General features: G+C 41.2%; 1 protein-coding gene across 9 annotated transcripts in view; it reads right to left on the bottom strand.

The window, feature by feature from the left end:
• Positions 1–6,316: 6,316 nt before the first annotated feature.
• Positions 6,317–20,545, bottom strand: part of SMARCD3 (SWI/SNF related, matrix associated, actin dependent regulator of chromatin, subfamily d, member 3) — an 83,716-nt gene continuing 69,487 nt past the window's right edge. For all 9 annotated transcript variants that reach the window (XM_061346300.1, XM_061346299.1, XM_061346298.1 and 6 more), the window contains 9 exons: positions 18,088–18,210; positions 16,149–16,244; positions 15,525–15,626; positions 13,376–13,537; positions 12,731–12,828; positions 11,269–11,404; positions 9,360–9,482; positions 6,876–6,977; positions 6,317–6,778 (listed from right to left, as the gene is read on the bottom strand). In XM_061346300.1, the coding sequence (XP_061202284.1) occupies positions 6,725–6,778; positions 6,876–6,977; positions 9,360–9,482; positions 11,269–11,404; positions 12,731–12,828; positions 13,376–13,537; positions 15,525–15,626; positions 16,149–16,244; positions 18,088–18,210 (996 nt within the window). In that variant the 3' untranslated portion in view covers positions 6,317–6,724. The remainder of the gene's footprint in view (positions 6,779–6,875; positions 6,978–9,359; positions 9,483–11,268; positions 11,405–12,730; positions 12,829–13,375; positions 13,538–15,524; positions 15,627–16,148; positions 16,245–18,087; positions 18,211–20,545) is intronic.

Raw genomic sequence — 20,545 nt, 5'->3', positions numbered from 1 at the left:
ACACAGCACTGCACCAGCTACCAAGAAGGAGAAAAAATGACTGCTGCTGCTAAACCCAGGACAAGAAGGCTGCATGGAGACCTCGTAGAAGTACCTGAAGGGGTCTACAAGGATGCTGGAGAGGGACTTGTTGTCAGGGACTGTAGTGATAGGACAAGGGGCAATGGATTCAAACTGAAACAGGGCAGATTTGGGTTAGATATAAGGAAGAAACTCATTACAGTGAGTGGTGAGACCCTGGCACAGGCTGCCCCGAGAAGCTGTGGCTGCCCAATCCCTGGCAGTGTGCAAGGCCACTTTGGACAGGGCTTGGAGCATCCTGGTCTGGTGGAAGGTGTCCCTGCCCATGGAAGGGGGTGGAACTGGATGAGCTTTAGGGTCCCTTCCAACCCAAACCATCCTATGGCCGCCGCGCTGCAGCAGCATTATTCGGCGTCGCTTACCCCCTCGCGCACGCGCGGCACGAGAGGTGCGGCGGCGACGTTTGCCGTAGGGCGCCAGTAGCGAGCGCGGGACTCCACGTGCTGTACCGAATGTTGGTCGCCGGGCGGCAGAAGCGACCCTGGCGTCGCCCCGCGTCCCAGGACTACAGCTCCCGGCATGCACGGGAGGCATCCCTCCCTCCTTTTTGGTCGTCCGGGGACTCCGTCCCCTCCAGTCCTGTCCGTTCTTGTAGCCGCAGCGACCGCAACCCTACGCTTCCCAGAGTGGCTCCGGGCACAGCCCTGTGCCCATCTGAGCCTCTGTCACAAACCCCTCCGGCCTCGGCACCCGCCTCTCTCAGCGACAGCTCCGCTCTTCCCCTGGCTCACACCGGCCCCCATAACAAGCCGCGGGAGCGAGCCTGCTCCAGGGCTCGGGACCCCCGACACTCCCCCTGCCCCCGGGGCACCTCGGAGGTCGGTCGGCTTCCGGACCGAAGGGCTGAAGGACGGAGCCCACCAAAACAAGAGGAGCAGGGCGCAGGACACTAGGAGAAACAAGCGGCAGCCAGCCGGAGAGTAGCGAGAAAGCGTGAGGCAGGGACTGGGACAGTAAGAGAAAACCATAAAAGACTGGTACAAGAGAAATGATAGGCACAGCACGACCGGAGGGTGAAGGGACCAGGACAGGGGTGGAGAAAGAAACAGGAGCGTCAGAGGAGGAGAGGCAGGAAGAGGGAGGAGGAGCAGGACAGATAATGAAAAAGACCTCAGATGGGCAGCACAATAGAGAGGGATTAAAAAAAGAACAAGGGCAGGGAGCAAGAGAGAGGTCTTCCTTTCCTTTTTCAACCTTCTCGCTTTCTACTCTTCACCACCTCACTTCTTTGTCATTCTTTCCTGCCACTGTTGGGCTAAGAAACCTTAACCCAGACACAAAATCTTCACTGCGCTGAACTGTAGCTTGCTCATCCTGAGAAGGGTTTCTGATATTACTGGCTCTGTAGTACCTCTGTTGGGAGGCTGCGTGCTGTTTACACAGCTTATTCGAGCATCCTCTATAGTGAGAATTTGTGCCAGAGCTTAGCACTAGTGACTAAAGTAAATGAAGCCTTAGGCCACTTGAATTGTACTTTAACCTTTGTTTTTATCTATGGAAATGTTACTGGTAGATAAGCATAAATAAAACTTTAACAGGATATTATGTAAAAAAAGATAAGGAAATATCTCAAGACACAACAAAAAGGGTGCCTGGAGGCTGTGGGAGCAAATCAGAAGATCTGCAGACTCTGCAAACAGGTTTGTATGCGCCTTAAGTGCCACCAAGAAATCGAGGAACCTGTAGAGATTATGAAACCCAGTAACAATCAACAGGCAGGTCCCTCTGGAGAGGCACCCAGCTCGAGTTGTAACTGCTGTATTAAACACAGTGGAAAAGAAACTCTGATTCTTTTTATTAAAGTGGAGGTGACATCTGTGTAATTCCTACCGCAGTCTGGGTGGTGCCTGTATTATTTTCTACACCACCTCTGAGCATCCAAGCTCTAGCCCCAGCTGCAACTTGGCTGTTGACAGTAACAGTGATAGTGATAAAGGTATTCCAGTGGTAAGGATTTTTCCTGGAGAGGAGCCAGACCCCTCCAGTAGTAAGGATTTTTCTCTGTTTCATTATGAAAATGGTTGAAGATGGAATCCAGTGAATAAACGGTAAGATACAAACAGCAAGAATTCTCACCTTTGTAAAGCCCTTTGAAAACCTGTGTATGTTTAACCCTGTGTATGGGTGTGTGCAGGTGCATGCAAAGCTGAATGGAAATCCAAAAATTTGAGAATAGTAGGAGCAGAAAGAAACCAACTGTACTTGTCTTTGTTAAGAAACATAAGGTTAGTGCAAAAGATACAAAGAAACAAAGTATTTATTGTTAAAAGCTTTCCTACGAATCACTCAGCATCATACAATGAAGATATGGTGGCTATAGAGTAGAGGGAGTTTCTCTCTTCTCCCTCTCCCCCTCTTTATACACATATTTGCTCACTCTCACAAACCCACAGTTGTATTTTTCTTTTAATGGAGTTCCTTTCTTCAGTGAGATTGGAAAAGGTGTTTATCACACAGGATCTGGCAGAACAGATACATCCTATTAAACAACAGAGCAGTTACAGAAAGGAGACCTCTTTCTTCAGTAAAAAAGCGCTTTCTTTTCCCCCTCATTTCTTTGCCATAAAAGGGTTATCAAGACACCAAAAAAAACCAAAACAAAACAGGCCAAACCCTTCCCCCCCCCCCCCAATACCAAATTAGCATTTTGGCAAAATTAGGAACCCAAGGGTATGCCCCAATATTGACATATGCACTAATATTTTCACTTGGCTTCCACAGAATAAATTCTAAACAATGTGGTTTAAAAAACTTGCCAGCTGAAACAATGTCTGCATTATAACTACTCACCCTGCTAAGCTGAACAACGGAATCCCTGTTAATAACCGTGGAAAATGTTTTGACAGTATGTCTCAAAATTACTTGCAGAACATTTGGATTTGTCCTGCCTGGGCATTTCCCAGGCTACATCCAAGTTAAGACTGGCTCACTCCCACATGCTCTCTACAGGTAAACATCCACACGTGCACACAACATATACAGACTCACATAGACTGTGCTATTTCCAAAGTACTTTGCACATTATCCCGTGCTAAGTCTTACAGACACTTCAGTGGTGCTCTGCTCCATCTTTTAATTTCGTTTTCTACTGCTGTATTCTCTCTATCCCATAATCAATCATTTGTTTTCCCTTAAATTTCTAAGAACTCGTGGTCTAAATCCTGACTCATGGCCAACAGCACAAAGGACTAAAAAAAGTGTTTCGAACCTGCCATGTCAACACTTCAGCTCCCAGACAGCTTTATCTTCAGAATTCTGTTTTAACCCTCTCCTAGTTTGATGCTGTATTTCATAACAGTCCATATTATCATCTATGCATTAAATACATCTACACACAGAATGCTTTCTTGCAATATACACAGATTTGTATCATACCAGGGCAGCAACTGAAGACTCCAAAACACAGAATCACATAGTGGTTCGGGTTGAAGAGACGTGAAAGCTCATCCAGTTCCAATTACCTGGAACAGGCAGGGACACCTTCTACTAGACCAGGTTGCTCTAAGCCCTGTCAAGCCTGGCCTTGAACACTTCCAGGGATAGAGCAGCCACAGCTTCTCTGGGCAGCCTGTGCCAGGGCCTCACCACCCTCACAGTGAAGAACTTCCTAGTATCTAATGTAAATCTCCCCTCTGTTAGTTTAAAGCCATTTTCCCTTTCCTGTCCCTTGTAAAAAGTCCGTCTCCATATTTCTTGCAGGCCCTCTTTAGGTTTTGAAAGGTTGCCCTAAGTCTCTCTGGAGCCTTCTCCAGGCTGAACAAACATCTTCTTTTCATTTTTTATACACACAAAAGGACAACCATTCTGAACTTAAAATGAATTTATCATTCACAATCTGCCACAATTACATGCCTGTTCAGTACCACTACCACTGCATTTTCATATGCCCAAGCATATGCCCAGTATTCCTCCATTATTTCTCTTCAAATATAATTTCTCTTTTTGCAAACAAGCAAGCTCCTGGCTGCACTCCTGGAACACAGGACAGAATTTCTCTGTGTCTCTTCAGTAAAAGACCCGAACACAGGAAAAAAGCATCAAAATCTCAAATCCCAGTTTAATCAAAGGAAACACACCTGACAGCTATTCCTAAGACTCACTGTTGGTGACCATTCTTTTCACATACAGTAGGAATATGGTCAGTGGGATGTAAGAATTTAGATATTGGATTGACATCCTCAGCATCATCTACGGTAGCTGGACACACGGATACATACACACTTCAGTACAGCATTGGTGCTTTACATAGATCCACCTTCCAGTGATGCTGTTGTGAACACTGGGCAGCAATACCACATTCGTTTCATTAACTTGCTCTGAAACAGACTTGGAAATAGATCCATCCAATTAATTCAACAGAGAGATTCTATAAGCAGGCTGGACTCCATTATGTTGCCAGCTGTGGCACATGACTGAAATTTCTCTGTACAAACATTTGCCACTTCAATGGGAAAGTTCTCAAAACACAAAATTCCTTGGCAGACATCCCGTAGGCATCTATCCCAGTCCCATGCCCTTCTCACATCCTTGAATATCACTCTCTGCATTTCTTATTCCTTGAGACTGTATGCATCCCCTGAATGTAGCTGCTCTGTTTACCACATACAGAAAAGAGTTTTATACACTGGACAGCATGCACACAACTGACACAGCAGCATAATAAATATGGAAGCACAGTAGCAGACGATCCCCGCTGTTTTCCCTCAATGCTTGCTTGTATTCCAATTAGTGGAGTCCTAAAGAAAATAAGATTTCAAGTCTGGCAGACTCATAGCCCCTCACCATACCCTGTTTAAGACTGCAAGATTTTATGTTTTACTGCAAAAAGAGGTTTTAACACAAAAAAAGTTCCAAACAAAGCCATTCCTGGTAAAAGGCCTCGGGCAAAGAGGTACAGCTATGCTTTTGCTCACACCAATGGTTCTGCGTGGTGGTGCTACCATCATGACTGCAATCAAATGTAAATTTTCCACGATATCTCTGAACACAATGGACAGAGTAAAGGCTATAGCACTATTTATGTGAAAGCACAGGTACTAAATGAAAGGGTGGAAGAGAAGATTATCTCTTTTGTGACTGGACAGAAGAAACTTTAAGTTCGACATAGAAAGAAATTGACAAAGATAGCACAAGAGAGAAGGACAACACTACAGCAAAGTGCATTATTCAGAAGAGCAGTCTCCCGTACCACACGTGAATTTGATTATCTTTCCAAGAAAGTGAAAGGAGATGCAAAGGAGTAACCTAAGAGCATTTTGAGTGCCACATCATCTGGACAGTTACAATCTGGCAGCTGCTTTTTGCACTAGAAATCATGTTGGGCCATTCATTACGGACTAATCTACGCACTACAAAAAATGAGGAGAGGAGGATTTAATGAAGATATCCCTGCGTCCAATTAAATATGATTTAAATTCCCATAGTCTGAATTTGCTGTACATTTACAAAGAACATGGTTTCGATGTGATACGTTCTCTGTGCTATTTAAGGCTGACAGTGCTTTATAACTCAACAGCATCCTATATGACCAGTATGCATCATGTATGGGGGAACCAAATCATTTACAGTAAGAGGCAGTCCACCTATAATCAAAATGTGAGACCTGTTAACATCCTGAAGTAAAGAGGAAACTGCCACATTATAAGAAGTTAAGCTTCTTGGATTCTGCACCAACTTAACAATTAGGGAGCTTCTTTTCAGTGCAGATCCCTACTGGCACACAGAGGAACATTTAAGATGTCTTGTATTTTACACATATGCTTATTGTTAGTATCTGCTGTGTTCAAGGCAAGTATCAGCAAAGCACCATTAAGTTATTTTTATTTTCTCAGAATGCCTCATTTCTTGCTTCAACCTCAGCTTTGCTAATACCACTGACATTAAGAATGCCTAAGAAGCTTTTATCCCTCAGATAATTCTCTTCCTCTCAGTACAGCACACTGATCATACCCATCTACAGATAATGTAAATCAGTCTACCTTTCACTGCAGGGGCAAGGCAAAAAAGAAGTATTAGAATTTGCAGAAGAGATGTTCTGACTATGCTTCTTTCTTCCAGAGGGGCTCTTCATTTCAGAAATGAAAATCCTCCTAGTTTCTTCTTTCCCATAGTGAGATGGCTTCTTGTACTGTTCCACCTGGAGTAAGAAATCTATTCAGGAATGTAAAGCATTCCACAGCTATAAGAAAGACTATCCTGTCTAATTCCAGAGAAGTTACTATTTGAGACTCTTAGGTAAATAGTATGAGAACTGCATTTATTTCTCTAAATCTGTAGTCTCTTATAACACCTATCTCAGCCTCCCCCTTCAGTGCCACCCACAATTCTATGCATAGCCCATTAGGATTTGCTGTGTAGTGTCTGAACTTTCCACTAAAACTTAATGATGTGCGTTGATGAATGAACCTTTAATCTTCTTTAACACTGACACTTGTATGGCGCTGTCTCTGGCCTGGAATTGTTTGAGACACCCCCCATGGGCAAGATTTTCAAGGGTCACTCAAAGCTGGTGTTCTGACTGGTGTGCTGATGGTACATTCTCATCCAGTCAGGAAGCAGGTCCATGTGTAACAGTGAGCTAAGTAACACTGGGAAGTCCACTGGTTTGGTGGTCATGATGCCAATGGGATCTTGTGAACAGTACTTATGTGTTGCGCACTCCCAGAGACTGTTCCAGTTCCTGCCGGCGCTGCTGGATCTGAAAGTAAAAGAGAAACTGTACAGTTTAGCAGATTCAATTTTTTAGTGGGAGAAGATTCATTTATAACCCAGCAGTGTGGATAATTCCTTCATACCTTGCAGTAGAAATATCTGCTCACAGCCTCTTGAGACCATGGCTCGTGATAAAATTCAGCTCTGCGTTCTTCCTCTGGGTTTCCAACTACATCAGTCATCACCTGTGACAAAAATAAAAATGTTTTTCATTATAGCTCTTCTACCATGTAAAGAAACATAAAGAGATTTACCTAAAGTCAAATTTTATCTGTATTACTACATTAAAAATGTTCAGGACCATTCTTTAAGCCCAAGGCAAATGGACAATGAATGGCATATGTGCTTAATTAGCAAAACAATATGGTCACATACAAACTATCAGCTGTGAAGAGCTCCTAACCTCTGCTTTCTCTGTGTCAAGGAGTAGTTCTGAACACCAGTAGTTGCCCTTGCCAAGTGCCACAATCACTAACAGTTTGACAGCATGGATAGCTTAGTTCCAGCACCTAGGAAAAGTTCCCCAGCACCATGTATTTTATTAGCCTATGTATTCAAAGAACCTCAGTAATTACCCATACATAAGGTAACAGTTTGAAATTATTAAGGTATACACATTAGATTGAAACACAAATCTATACTAGTGTTGCCCTCATCTCAAAGTGTATTTTACCTTGATTTCAAGAGAAGTTCTGATGGCGAAAGTGTTAAGGACAAATTATTCTACTGAAGTGTGAGGAACAGAACCCTAGTAATTCATGAAAATCCTGAGCTGATTTTCCAGTCTCTACACAACTACCAAGAAAGCAGGATTTGAACAGAAAGTTGTTTAAGGAATTAGTGGATGGGATCACCTGGAAAACTGTCCTTAAGGACAAAGAAGCTGAACAGAGCTGACAACTGTTTAAGAACATTTTTCTTAAGAGTGAAAGAGCTCTAGATCCCCATTTGTAAGAAACAGGGAAAGGAAGGCAGAGACCAGCATGACACAGCAAGGACATCCTGGTCAAACTAAAGCGTAAGAAGGAAATGAACAGGCTGTGGAACTAGGGACTTCTATGTTGGGAAGAATATGGGGATCCTGCCCAGATGTGTAGGGATCAGCTCAGGAAAGCTAAGGCCAGCTGGAGCTAGATTTGTCGCTCTACTCTGCTCTTGTGAGATCCCACCTGCAGTACTGTGTCCAGCTCTGGGATCCACAGTATAAGAAAAACATGGAGCTGTTGGGAGTGGGTCCAGAGGAGGCCACAAAAATTGTGACAAGGGTGAAACACCTCTCCTATGAAGAAAAGATGAGAGAGCTGGAGTTCACCCTGGAGAACAGAAGGCTCTGGAGAGACCTTACTGTGCGGTCAATACTTAAAGGAGTTTTTTAAGAAAGGTGGAGACAGACTTTTTACCAAGGCCTGTAGTGACAAGACATGGGGCAACAGTTTTAAACCGAAAGAGGGTAGGTTTAAATGAGATATAAGACTTTTTTATGGTGTGGTTGATGAGGCACTGGCACAGGCTGCCACAAGAAGCTGTAGTTTCCCCACCCCTGGCCAGACCGGATGGGGCTTGGAGCAACCTAGTCCAGTGAAAGGTGTCCCTGCCCGTGGCAGGGGGTTGGAACTCGATGAGCTTTAAGGTTTCTTCCAACCCAAACCATCCTATGATTCTGTAAAAAAATAACATTTAGATGACTAAGTCTCCAGCATCACAGAATTAAGGGTAAATATAAAAATGTTTACATGTTTTGCAGAGTAGTATTGTGCAATTATAATTCCAATGTGAGCAGGGCAGAACATTCCAGAGAAGGCCCTTATGGGACTGGTTGTCAGTCAGGGAGAGCACTGAACAACTGTTCTAAGTATTCAGTCACAGAAGCTCTACAGCAACTTAGTTTTTAAGCTCTTCAAGCTTAAAGGGTGCTTTATTTAAACATTCTTTCAAATGCCTGTCCCCTTTTGAATACAGTGTAAATAATAATAATCATAATCTTAACAACAGATCTTTTGGAAGACTATTGACTAAGAAACTAGACATTTCTATTTGAAAGATACAATTTTATTAAAATAATTTCATGGATTCATTAATACATCTGATTTTGAGGTGTCTTTATGAGGAACTTTATGAGGAACAAATTACTAATTTTTGTTGGCAAAAAACTGAACTTGTTTACATTCCATTTCTTAGGTACCTCGAAGATAAGCTCAAAGGCAGCTCATATTTAATGTGCCTATTTATTAAATAAGATTAAATTATGAACAAAATACTCAAATTGTGTTATCATAAACAATATAGCTTTAATTTTTACAGAATACACCAACACAGCCCTGCACTTCACTCTTGCTGTCTGACCACAAATTTACCCACCATTAAGCACAGCTGTTCTGCTGAAAGTGGAATACAGCCTAAGCTGTCTTTCCTGCATACTGTCTGCTCTGGGATTGCAGTATTCCACTCACTGTCTGTCATCCACCAGTTTTCCATCCTTGATGTTTTAGCTATACACTGTATATGCACTAAGATAAAATTCTTACATTCTGGTTCCACTATTCATTCTTCTTCAAACCTTAGCTTACCTTAAGATCCCTACTTTGGGACCGGAGAAGGTCTTGGATGTATCCTTTGGGATCTTTGGAGAAACTCAGCATGAAGTCACGTTGTATTTTTAGCTGATTTATAGATTCAATTGTCTCATGAATCTGACAGAAAAAAAACAAAGCAGATGGACTTGATTCTTCCCATGATCCAGTAACCCTGAGGTGAGCCCTATTAGCATTTCTTGTGAAGTATAAAGGTGACAGTTATGAACCACAGACTTGCACAGGTCCCCATGGCTTTCTCCCTTCAAAGAGGGAGTTAACTGCAATCCTGCAATTACATTTTGGTTTCACCTGTACTTCTGCTTCCTGCACTGAACTGCTGAATAGGATGCTATATACAATACTGAAGAGCTAAGTCATGTCACTATACAATGTAATAATTTCCTGTGTATAATTAGTCTTTCTGACAACTCTTGAGATTTTTCAGGAAAGATGCTACATAATATGTCTTTAGACAGTGTCCAATGCAAGAAAGCAGTTACTCCCCAGGTTAATCATCATCATATCTTTAATATCTTGGTGTGATCCTTAAAATTTCTAGTGATTGCCTGATCATGTCCACATTAAACTAACTCACGTAACAGCCACAACTTCTACGTTTTTTTCTTATGAGAAAGCCCATTAAAGGTGCCAAAAAGAGTGTGAAAATGGAAACTCAGGAGTATGGAAAGTTTATAGAAAATGAGTCATATCTTCAGAAATATTATGAAAAAAATGAGCATTAGCCATCAAGGAAGAATGAAGACCCCAAACAGTCCTAAAGTCAAGGTCTTATAATCATCCTGGATAACAAAATCAAGTATCATCAATGGGAGGACAGGTAATGAATCATTTGCACATACACAGAAAAGCGAACTTTCGCTATTCCATTCCTCTCAAATTCCAGTCTGACATTTTAAACATGTCTTGTTTAGTTTCATGTATACATTTATTTTGCCATAACAGCTGATGTGGCCAGACACACGGGGAAAATAATCCTTCCCTGATCTCACTGTGCCATCAAGGCCACTAGTGTATGCACAACTATATGGTATGTTAACAGAAGAGAGCTGCTGTCAACTTAAAATCATTCCTTATTTGGGAAAATGATGTAGCCATGCTGGAGAGAAATCTGTTGGCATGCACCGAGTTTCCACTAGAGGACTCTGTGACAGCACAGCAATAAATGGTACAGATGGTAACAATGCAGCAGCCTATGCCAGTTTACTTAGAAGTTACTTCAGAAACTTCACTAATCATAGCTTGCTGTCTGCTGTAGGAGGTGCTCAAAAAAAGGAGTGATGCAGACATGGGAAATAGTGGGCTGAACTGGAAATGGAATAATGCTATGCATGCTGCATGCAAGCCTATATAGGCTGGGAACCAACTCGCTGAGCAGCTGCCCTGCTGCAAAGAACCTTTCTCCAGAGCCATAAAACAAAAAAATGCTGCAATAGTTACCAGAATACACAGGATTGCTAGTGTCCAGCCCCCCTTTAAAATCATATGAAGACCAGGGTTTAACATATTTGTTTGTATTAGAGGTAAACAGAAACTGGGCCTATCTGTACGTCACGTAAGTCATCTCTGGTCCACAAAGTCACACCTCTTCTTCACTTGCTCTGAGAAGCCACTTTTGTTCATTCTTTACCAAGCTAAACCAGCCATTTATACACATGCCAAAAGCTGGCTAACAGTTCCCACTACATGAATCCCTAATACAAGCCTACAGAGCTCACTACTGCTGTAAGACAGATACTGTTATTTAAAGTACACATGATCCTTTTTCAATAACCCTGTTATAACAGTACTGTCTTTGACACATGACCTCAAGCCCACATGAAGGTACGCAATGCCATGTGATACGCAATATATGCCATGTGATACCTTACTCCTGGGCTAGTACCTTGTTGTCCAGTGCTGTAATCTCCTGTTGGTTAGCTGTTGAGAGAAGAAAACTACTCATCTGTCCCTTTAATGGGTCTTCAACTTCTACATCTATGTCATAACAAGCTGTCTTCTTCTGATCATTTGGGTCAACACTATAGAGAGTGTAACAGAAGACCGTTAGAACTGCCATAATGAATCAGAATAAATATCCATCCAGCCAAGAATACACTCTTTGATAAAGCCTATTGCAGATGCTTGAAAGAGTTTAAGAACAGAGTATCTTTATATATTTGTATATCCTAGTATATTGTCTCATCTTTCATCAATCAGAATTCAGAGGCTCTTTGCTGTCGCTCTGCCCCTGGAAACATAACCATCAGTTCCTTGTCATTTTTCTTCAAGACAATGACTATCCCTGAGGACCTCAGCTTTTTTTGGTCCACCAAATAGGTCACTGAGTTGTCTTCAACTACAGTTTATATATAGCTATCAATCTACATGGTAGTCAAGCTGCTTTTTGATTACTCCGTTTTATACACTCAAAACAAAAAGCAAATTTTGTTTTGATAGCCTATGTAATATTTAAACTATAAAGAACCTGATTTTAAGTATATTCAGAAATGTTTGTTGTCAATATTCTGTAGGAAATGAACTCACTATGCTCAATTAACAATAATATTTAAACACCCAGAATCAGAGTTCTGACCAAGACCACAAAGGAACTTGGGAAAGACTGAAGTATCTAAATGGCAAGACTGCAATCCCCAGGAATCTCTTTATCTGTCCATGTTCCTCTCCCCTGCCCCCCCCCCAAGTTTTCACTTATATACATAATGTGCTGGAAGTGCCCTAGATAGCTGAGAGTCGTATTCCATCTACTATGCCAGGAATACATCTGTTTTGACAAGGATGCCAGAAGCTCAGTACTCTTGATCACAATGACCTTCTCTGAATCTAGGCATTCTATACTGCGAATCTCTTGAGATCTCTGACTAGTTTGCATTCTTAGAATAAGATCAACACACAAACAACAGCTGACCTAATCCCAACAAAGCATGCATGGACTGGCTACTGCATTTGAAACTGTAATACTGCTGTACATTTTACAGTGACTGGACTGATTGCTCATGATGTACAATATCTTACTTCATTTCCCTCTTTTTCCCTCTAAGTGGATTCAAACTCCAATTCCTCTCCCCTTAGGAAAGACACCTGACCAACTCTTTCAGTGGTATTCTAACAGGCATAAAAATAAGAAGTTGTTTTGTATACTCCTAGAGAATTGGTACCATTCTATTGAAAATCATTCAGAATTATATAGACCAGAATGACACAGAGAGTAAACACACAAGAAAGTCCAAGGTACACACCTGGAAGTTGTAAAAACTAGATTCTGGTCCCTGCTACTGTAGCTGTTTCTGTATTTTATATAGTGAGTGTTTTGCACATGAAAGTGCTGAGCTGACTCACCAGCTTACCTGATTATATGGTTTATCACTATAGGGTCTGGTGGCAGCAGCAGGTTAGTGAGTCTCTGAGGAATTTCAGAAAACTTTAGCCGTGGGCAGTCAAAGATCTGGAATACAATAAAGCATGTTATCCTTGTCCAAAACATAAACTGCAATCAAAATGAGAAAGTTAAGAAATCAACAGTTCAAAAGTAAGGTGATTTTGAAAGCTGTAATTCTGGCTTTTATTGTTCTGTACTTACAAACTGGGCTAATTGACAGATGCATCAGATTACAACAATTTTAGGTATCCCACTTTTGGTTTAGCTGCCAAAGCGCACAGGCCACTCTAACAGAACACCAGTATCAAGTGTATCAATAATGGGAGAGAAGTGAACACTTCCTCTTCCACTAAGGGTTTGAAACAGCATATCGTAAAGAAAAAATATTTTTTTACCAGAGGAAATATAAAAGCAGTTTGCTTTATTTTTCCCAAGATATGTTTCCTGCAATATTTCCTGCTAAATAAAAATACAACAAAACACTTTGGAATTTTAAAAACATTTGGTGTTTGGGGTGGGTTTTACTTATTTTCAACCAAAACCTAAATAGCCTCTTGGAAGGGATCCACTCCTATTTGCCTCTAAAGAGCTACTGTGTCCAAAAGGGAGCTACCTGCTGGAAGTATTTGTCACAGTTAATGTATTCTTTATCATGGGAGTCTTGCAGCTTGTTTGTTTTGATGTACTGCCAGAGAGCCTGGATGATGGCTGACCGGGTCTGTGTGTGTATCCCCAGCAAACGGGCTAGTCGTGGGTCCAGTTTAAACTGTGGAGGCTGTAACAGAGATGGAAATGACAATACAGAGAAAAGCAACCAGATACACAGGCATGAAGTTTCAGCTTTGATTCTTGTGGGACTCTGCTTCTCAGGCAAAGCACCCCATGCAATGGCAGAGATTGAAAAAAATACAAAATGCTCAAATGTGTATCATCGTCAGTGCTCCGGAAGAGCTATGTCTAGGGTTTGAAAAGAAGAGGGACACTCTACATGTGCTATGCACACAGACTATCTGTATCACATGGGTTAGCTAGGTAATAACAATTTGCATGCAGACTCAGAAAGGAATTTTCAACACTGATGAATATCTTGACTTTAGGAAGCGGGGAAGAAAGAGGATGGACCTTCCTCTGAAGGTTAACCACAGACAGAGAGAATAAAGTCAGAATGATGTTTAGACTTTTGCTAATAAATGCTCAGCTGCCTCACAGCAACAAAATACCCTGGAACTCTGTTTTTCAGGCATGTTCACACCATTCTGCAGGGTACCAGAAAATTTAACAAACCACAGCTAGTTGATACAATATGTTTCTTCTCTTGACCTCTGTGATCCAACTCTTGAAGTACCCTGTTTTGCCATCTCTAGTAACATACATTCCTTGGATACTTTTAGATTTGGTGCCCCTTCTAGTGTGCTCCCATACTCAAGTATAATAATTGTCACATTATTAGGCAAGGATTACTCTGTTGCGTGTCCTGTCACCCAATGCTAGCTTTAGAACAAATCGAGACTTAAGCATAGGAGAACATCTTTTTTAAAACATAAATTTATAATAATGATGATCATAACATCATTAAGACATTATACTGTTAAGACATTATACTGTCTTAACAATAAAGATTTTAGCTGGTTACATCAGCATTGCGGTTAGCTCATACACTCTCTAAAATTCCTAAAATTTTCTCTATGTTGACATACAATGGAATGTCTTTTCCTTGGACAGATGCTATCTGCATGGAGGGGAAAGAGAATGGAGCAGAGTAAGATCTTATACAATCAAAATGTATCTGAGACTGAACTACCATTGAGAAGGGAGATCCCATGTCCTCTCAGCAACTTCTATTAATTTCCTTAAGACAGCAACTTTTCATTCAGGGATGGTTTCAGTCAGATTAGTGAGCTCCACAACTGCAATCTCCACTGTTTGTGCCAAGAGGATGGAGACTGTGGCAGTGCACACCCACAACTGAAATGTAAGTGGGCGTTTTTGAGCAGCTTATTCTTATGATAGCTTAAAATAGTTTGAAATTGTGCCCAGGAACCTCTTTCACATTCTATCCCAAGGCAGAATAACCTAATTTTGCCTAACTTTTTGTTGTTGTTGTTTCCTGTGACCGGGATCAGGGATCCAATTTCAAAGTCAGCCTTTTAGTTTTCAAATGGATCAGTTCCCTGACTTGTATGGGTTCAGCCCACAAATACTGCTAGTACAATAGAACTAATACCGACAAAGAAAGGAAGCAGGAATGCCTAACAAGACCTAATAGTAATAGCAACGCTAACCCTTTCAGGGCACTGTTGCCTTATGACAGTTTAGGGCACAATGTAATCAAAACTGAAGAACCCAGGAAAATTGTGTAGTCTGCTCTGCAAAAAAAGGCTGCCACAGCTGCACAGTTCAGGTACCACTAGCAAAAGCCACTCCTTTGAAATTCTGTACAGAACCACACACGTAACTCATGTGCAACTTATCTGGCTATTCTTTGAGAAGCGTGAGGTGGAAATATATATTTTTTCTGCAGATGGACAATAAAAATACTAATTATCATAGTGCTAAGAACAGGATTTTGCTAGGCTGTAATAGAAACTTGTTTAATACGTCCCCTTTAAGTAATCTGCCAGTTTGGTGTCATTCTGACCTCAATGGACTATGTGACATTCTGAGTCCAAGTATATTGGGTTTTGATGTATGTGACAGGATGAATTTTCTGTTGCGCTATGTCCCAGTGGCTGTAATTTCCATGCCAAAAGCAGTCTGCTGACCTGGTAGTCCAACATAAGGAGTAATGTGCACCGCACACTGACATCACCAGGTCTTTTCACCTGGAAGCCATCCGTTTCCTGGGTTGTAGGAGTTCTGTGCCACTGCCAAAGGAAAAAGCAAGTAATATGGTCCGTCTTTTTTTTTTCAGTGATCTCCATGGAGGTGCACAGTATGCCATGTAAGAATAAGACTAGTACAAGCCTTCTGGAGATCTTGCAATTAATTAAAAAATAAAAAAGAAAGAAAAGAGAAAAAAAAAAACCCTACAGAACACCCTCCCTCCCACAATTAATCCCTTGCTCTGCCCTTACAATTCAGCTTAAGTGCACAATCTGTTCAGCTGTTAACAAGCTTTACTCGTTAGGAAAAATGTGCACAATATTTTCACCATTTCATACATTCTGTTCAAAAATGTGCACTACATCACTACCACATCTATGGGTTTAGACTACACAGATTCTGCTAGGAAAACAATTCTTAAAAAGAATGGAATTTTGAAAACTTTAAATGAAGTACTCTAATGAGATAATAAATGCAAGGGAACTTAAGGTAGAGAACAGGCACAAAGCTGTTTAGCTGTGCTAGTGTCAGGTTTATATGCAAAGGGTGTATGACCTTCTTACCTCCACAAGATGGTTGTCAGGTCCATAAAGATCTTTGTCCAGCTCAATAACCAAACTCTTGAAAAAAGACGAAAACTTCCGTTTTTGTTTGCTGAGCTGTACAAGCAGAAGAAACAGAAATGTTTAAGGCTGCGTATATTAGCTTGTGTTCTATGCTTCCTTCTCAGGCTTTCTCTTTCTCTTGAACATTAATTCCCGTATAGACCACAAATGTCATCAAATCTAATTAAGTTTTCTCTCTGACAAATGCAGGGTACGATGCAAATATCTCAACAGTAGTGGAACAGTGCACACTTGAGGGAAGTTTTCCCTTTCTCTCTTAATGTTATTGGAAAAGACTGGCTTGTAATATGAACAAAGCACCTGTTGGAGCAGGTCCAGAAGAGACCACAAAATTAATCCAAGGGCTGGAACACCTCTCCTGTGAGGACAGGCTGAGAGCGTTGGACTTGTTCAGCCTGGAGAAGAGAAAGTTCTGGGGACACCTTATTGTAGCCTCTCAATACTTGAAGGGGACAAGGCCTGTAGTGACAGGACAAGGGGCAATGCTTTTAAACTGAAAAACAATAGGTTTAGATTGGACATAAGGAAGACATTTTTTACAAGGAGGGTAGTGAGGCCCTGGCACAGGTTGCCCAGAGAAGCTGTGGCTGCCCCATCCCTGCAGTGTTCAGGGGCAGGTTGGACAGGGCTTGGAGCAACCTGGTCTAGTGGAAGGTGTCCCTGCCCACAGCAGAGGGTTTGACTAAATGATCTTTGAAAGTTCCTTCCAAACCAACCATGTTGTGATTCTATGGCCATTATGTACCTTTTATGTAACAGTTTGGTTTTTTGATGAGTGTTAATTTCTTGGCCTAATTTGTCAGATAACAACAAATTTTACAGATCAATCATACACTAAGTGAAAGTATTTCCTTTTACATTCTGCCTTTCAATTTAATTATCAGTTACTTTTTACCAGACAGCTCATACTGTCTGAATGAAAAACTGTTAAGTTTATATACAGATACATATCTATGATTTCATAGATACAATCACACTTTATATAATCTAACTTTATATAAGCACACTTTATATAATCTAACTTTTCACAGAATACAGTCCACAGGATTTCAAGTATATTCTTCTTTTTTAATGCAGATATTTTAGAAATACATCCTCCTGCAATATAAAATTGCCAGTAATTGAGGAGCTATTTTGTTCCAGTAAAGACTCTCTTTGTTAAAATATATGCTCTAATTTCTAAACTGAGTCTAACTTCAATTTCCAGATGTTTTGCTTTGTCACCCCTTCATCCTCCAGCAAGATTATGATTTTGATTCATGTATAGTTATCTCCAGACAGAGAGATGTGCCTTGAAAAGCTTGTCCTCTCCACACAGACATATTCTCCATCTATATCTTATCAAATACTTAGCTTGCCCAGTCTATTCAAATAAATAACACCATTTTTAGGAAAGTCCAGCCTTCCCCAAGGAAAGCTAAATCCATTACTGAGGTTTCTGAGGACTTCAGAATGATAAAACTTTTCTTCCATCCTTGCTCTGACCATCCATACATCATCTTGTCCTCCCTAGGAATGTAAACTACTCACTTTCCCTTGCCATCATACTCTGCACAAGATGCAATGTTTTCTGCAGGCACACCTCTCATGACCTGAACCCTGCCATATCTTTTAAGGGAATTGTCTTATCCCTGTTCTCTCCACCTCCTCAAACCTGTCCTGTCCTTAAGTCTGCTGCCCTCCCTGCCCCTTCCTAACATTTACATTATGGTCTTATCCCTCACTCTGGCTGGACACAGCACCTTCCCAGCAGCAATAAGCCAATGCCGCCATTCAGAGATGTCTTGTCTCAGTTGATGTCCCCAGTAAAGTCCACCACCCCACAGGACAACCTCTAGATCCTTGCCAGCCCCACTGAAGCACAGGTAAGTCATACGTCATCCAGGAGCTTCCCCTCCACTCGCAGCTCCCATGAAGCAATGCTGCCGTCAGAGTCATCAGCATCAGATTTTGCAGGATTAAATGTGTTGGAGATGTAAAGTCTCAGTTTCCGCTTTTGCTGTTAGAGAAAAGAAAAGTACACATTCAGTTGAAGTCCAAGATCTGAAGAAGCCGCAGGAAAGGTGATAGTTATACATTCAGTAGAGAATCTGCAAGTTTAGTACAGTTGCGCCAGGTTATACTAGAATTTAAGATTTGGTTATGTATAGGAAAATATACTGAAGAGCTGAATCTGAAACTTCCTTTCAAAAACTATTGGCTATACGAACATACTAACATCCACTGTAGAGTGGAGAAAGACAGGAAGTTGCAGGGCCAAGCTTCAGAGGCAGGGACAAGCCTCAGAAGTACAGCCTGTACTTCTGGATTAGATATTTGAGAAACCATTGTAAGAAAAGCATGATACGATGCCCTTCCTGTCTAGATCCTAGCTAGACTGCTAAAACTCATCTGCAAACCTCTTGCCACATGAATGTCTTCCATAGTTGCATCAATTCAGATTTGTAAATGGCAGTTACAAATACAGCTAATGCTGCAAATTATGTGCTGGACACATCTTTGCCCATCTTTATTCTAACATCATGCAGAGCCTAGTAATAATCTTCCCATACCTCACACACAGGCTGGTTAACCTTAGAATCACAGAATGGTTTGGGTTGGAAAAAAACATAAGATCATCTAGTTCCACCCCCCTGCCATGGGCAGGGACACCTCACACCAGAATATGTCACCTAAGGCCCTGTCCAACCTTCTTCTTTAACTGCTTTTCACCCACATCAAACATGTTGCAGATCCAGCTTGCTGTGAGACCTGAGGGGAGGAAGGCATCATGCTTCACCCCTAACCCAGGTGCTCAAACCTGTGAGAGATACAATCGTGCCTACCTGATGTAATTTTTACAGGGTATCTAATGTTTCTCAGTCACTTTACTGACTTAGGGCTACGTTATTTCTCAGTGCCCTTCTCTCCTGTGCGCCACACAGAAAACCTGATGATTAACTCTGATGCATGGATTCAAGAAAAGATATTGCCAAAAATTTCTCTGGGACTCAAATATCTGTTTCTAGTACAATGACAAAAAGGCTACAGCTGTCAAGTTAAACAGTCAAAACAACCTTCATACAACTTAAGAAAGGAGTAGTCTTGTAAAGCTTTCACACTCCCGCATACACACATACAGGAGAGAAGGAAGTCATATACATCAGGTCAGGAAACTAAAAATCTAATATAGCAGAGGAATGTGGGAGGCAGAGATGTATGGCTGAAGGGAAAAAAGAAAATGACTACATTTTGCCAAATCTGGAGAAGACAGTGACAGAAAGGTTTGATGGAAATAGAGTGTCAACAGTATGCACGGATAGGAAACAGGTTTTTCAGAAGTGCCTTAAGTCCAGAAAATGACAGGCTGACACAGATAAAAACAGGCAGACAGGTAGTGAAATATTCCTGGGAATCCATATTCTTTCTCATCCTTTCTTGCAGAACTTCTGTTGCTAAAGTGCTCTTTCATTATATAGATTTGGGGATTTTTATTTTAATCTCCCAGGATCTTTATTTGGTGTAGAGGCCTTGTGGGCCTTGTGAAGGACTTCACATTTCTAAATTCACAACTCTCTAAATTAACTTGCACATTTTATGTTCCTAAATTTTATCCCCAACTGATTATTTGCAAAACTGCATCTATATACATAAGCAGCTTTTCTCTTACCAGTTCATCCTAGATACTCCACAGATATTTCAAGTTGATATAAACTGATTCCATTTCCTCTTCTTTTGATTTCCGAAGACATTATCACCATTCTCCCTTTTATCATGGAAACTCCTCTCCTTGTATGCCCCCATATCCGGTAGGAACTATGTCTGTTTCCTCTGAAATCTGACATTTCATCACTAAGATCATTCTCTGCAGTAACATCCTTATTCAAATCTGAGCATTGTAGATGTCTTTCTTTCTTCTAGCTTTCAGGCTGTAGCTGACTGGTATAGTTCACCTGAACCCAAGTTAGTAACAATGCCTAACTCCACTCCAAAATACCTGTCCTTGATACTTTCCACTGTTTGCCTTCACTAACTCCTTATAATTTTTCTTTCAAAGCATGCATAAGCCAGATGCAGCCTGCATTTCAGAACTGGTCTCCTGTTGGGTTCCCTATACTTTCTCTGCTCTGCCAAACTCACGAGTCTGCGTATCTTTTATTTGTTTCTCTCTTCAATGTACAGTGCTTTCTTCTAAACAACAAACTCTTAATCATTTCCTCACTATAACCCCTATTAATCAACCCACTTCTTCCACACTGTCATCAGAAAGAAACTTAGAATAATTATGAACAAAAATCCTACGTAACGGCTACCTCTAAAGTTATCTTTTGCCCTACTTTCTATGTACCTTGATT

The sequence above is a fragment of the Neopsephotus bourkii genome, unplaced genomic scaffold (assembly GCF_033783945.1).
Source record: "Neopsephotus bourkii isolate Nb327-2 ecotype Australia unplaced genomic scaffold, CSIRO-AGI_Nbou_v1 NB_272, whole genome shotgun sequence".
Taxonomy (NCBI): domain Eukaryota; kingdom Metazoa; phylum Chordata; class Aves; order Psittaciformes; family Psittacidae; genus Neopsephotus; species Neopsephotus bourkii.
This window is presented reverse-complemented; position numbering and strand designations above follow the sequence as displayed.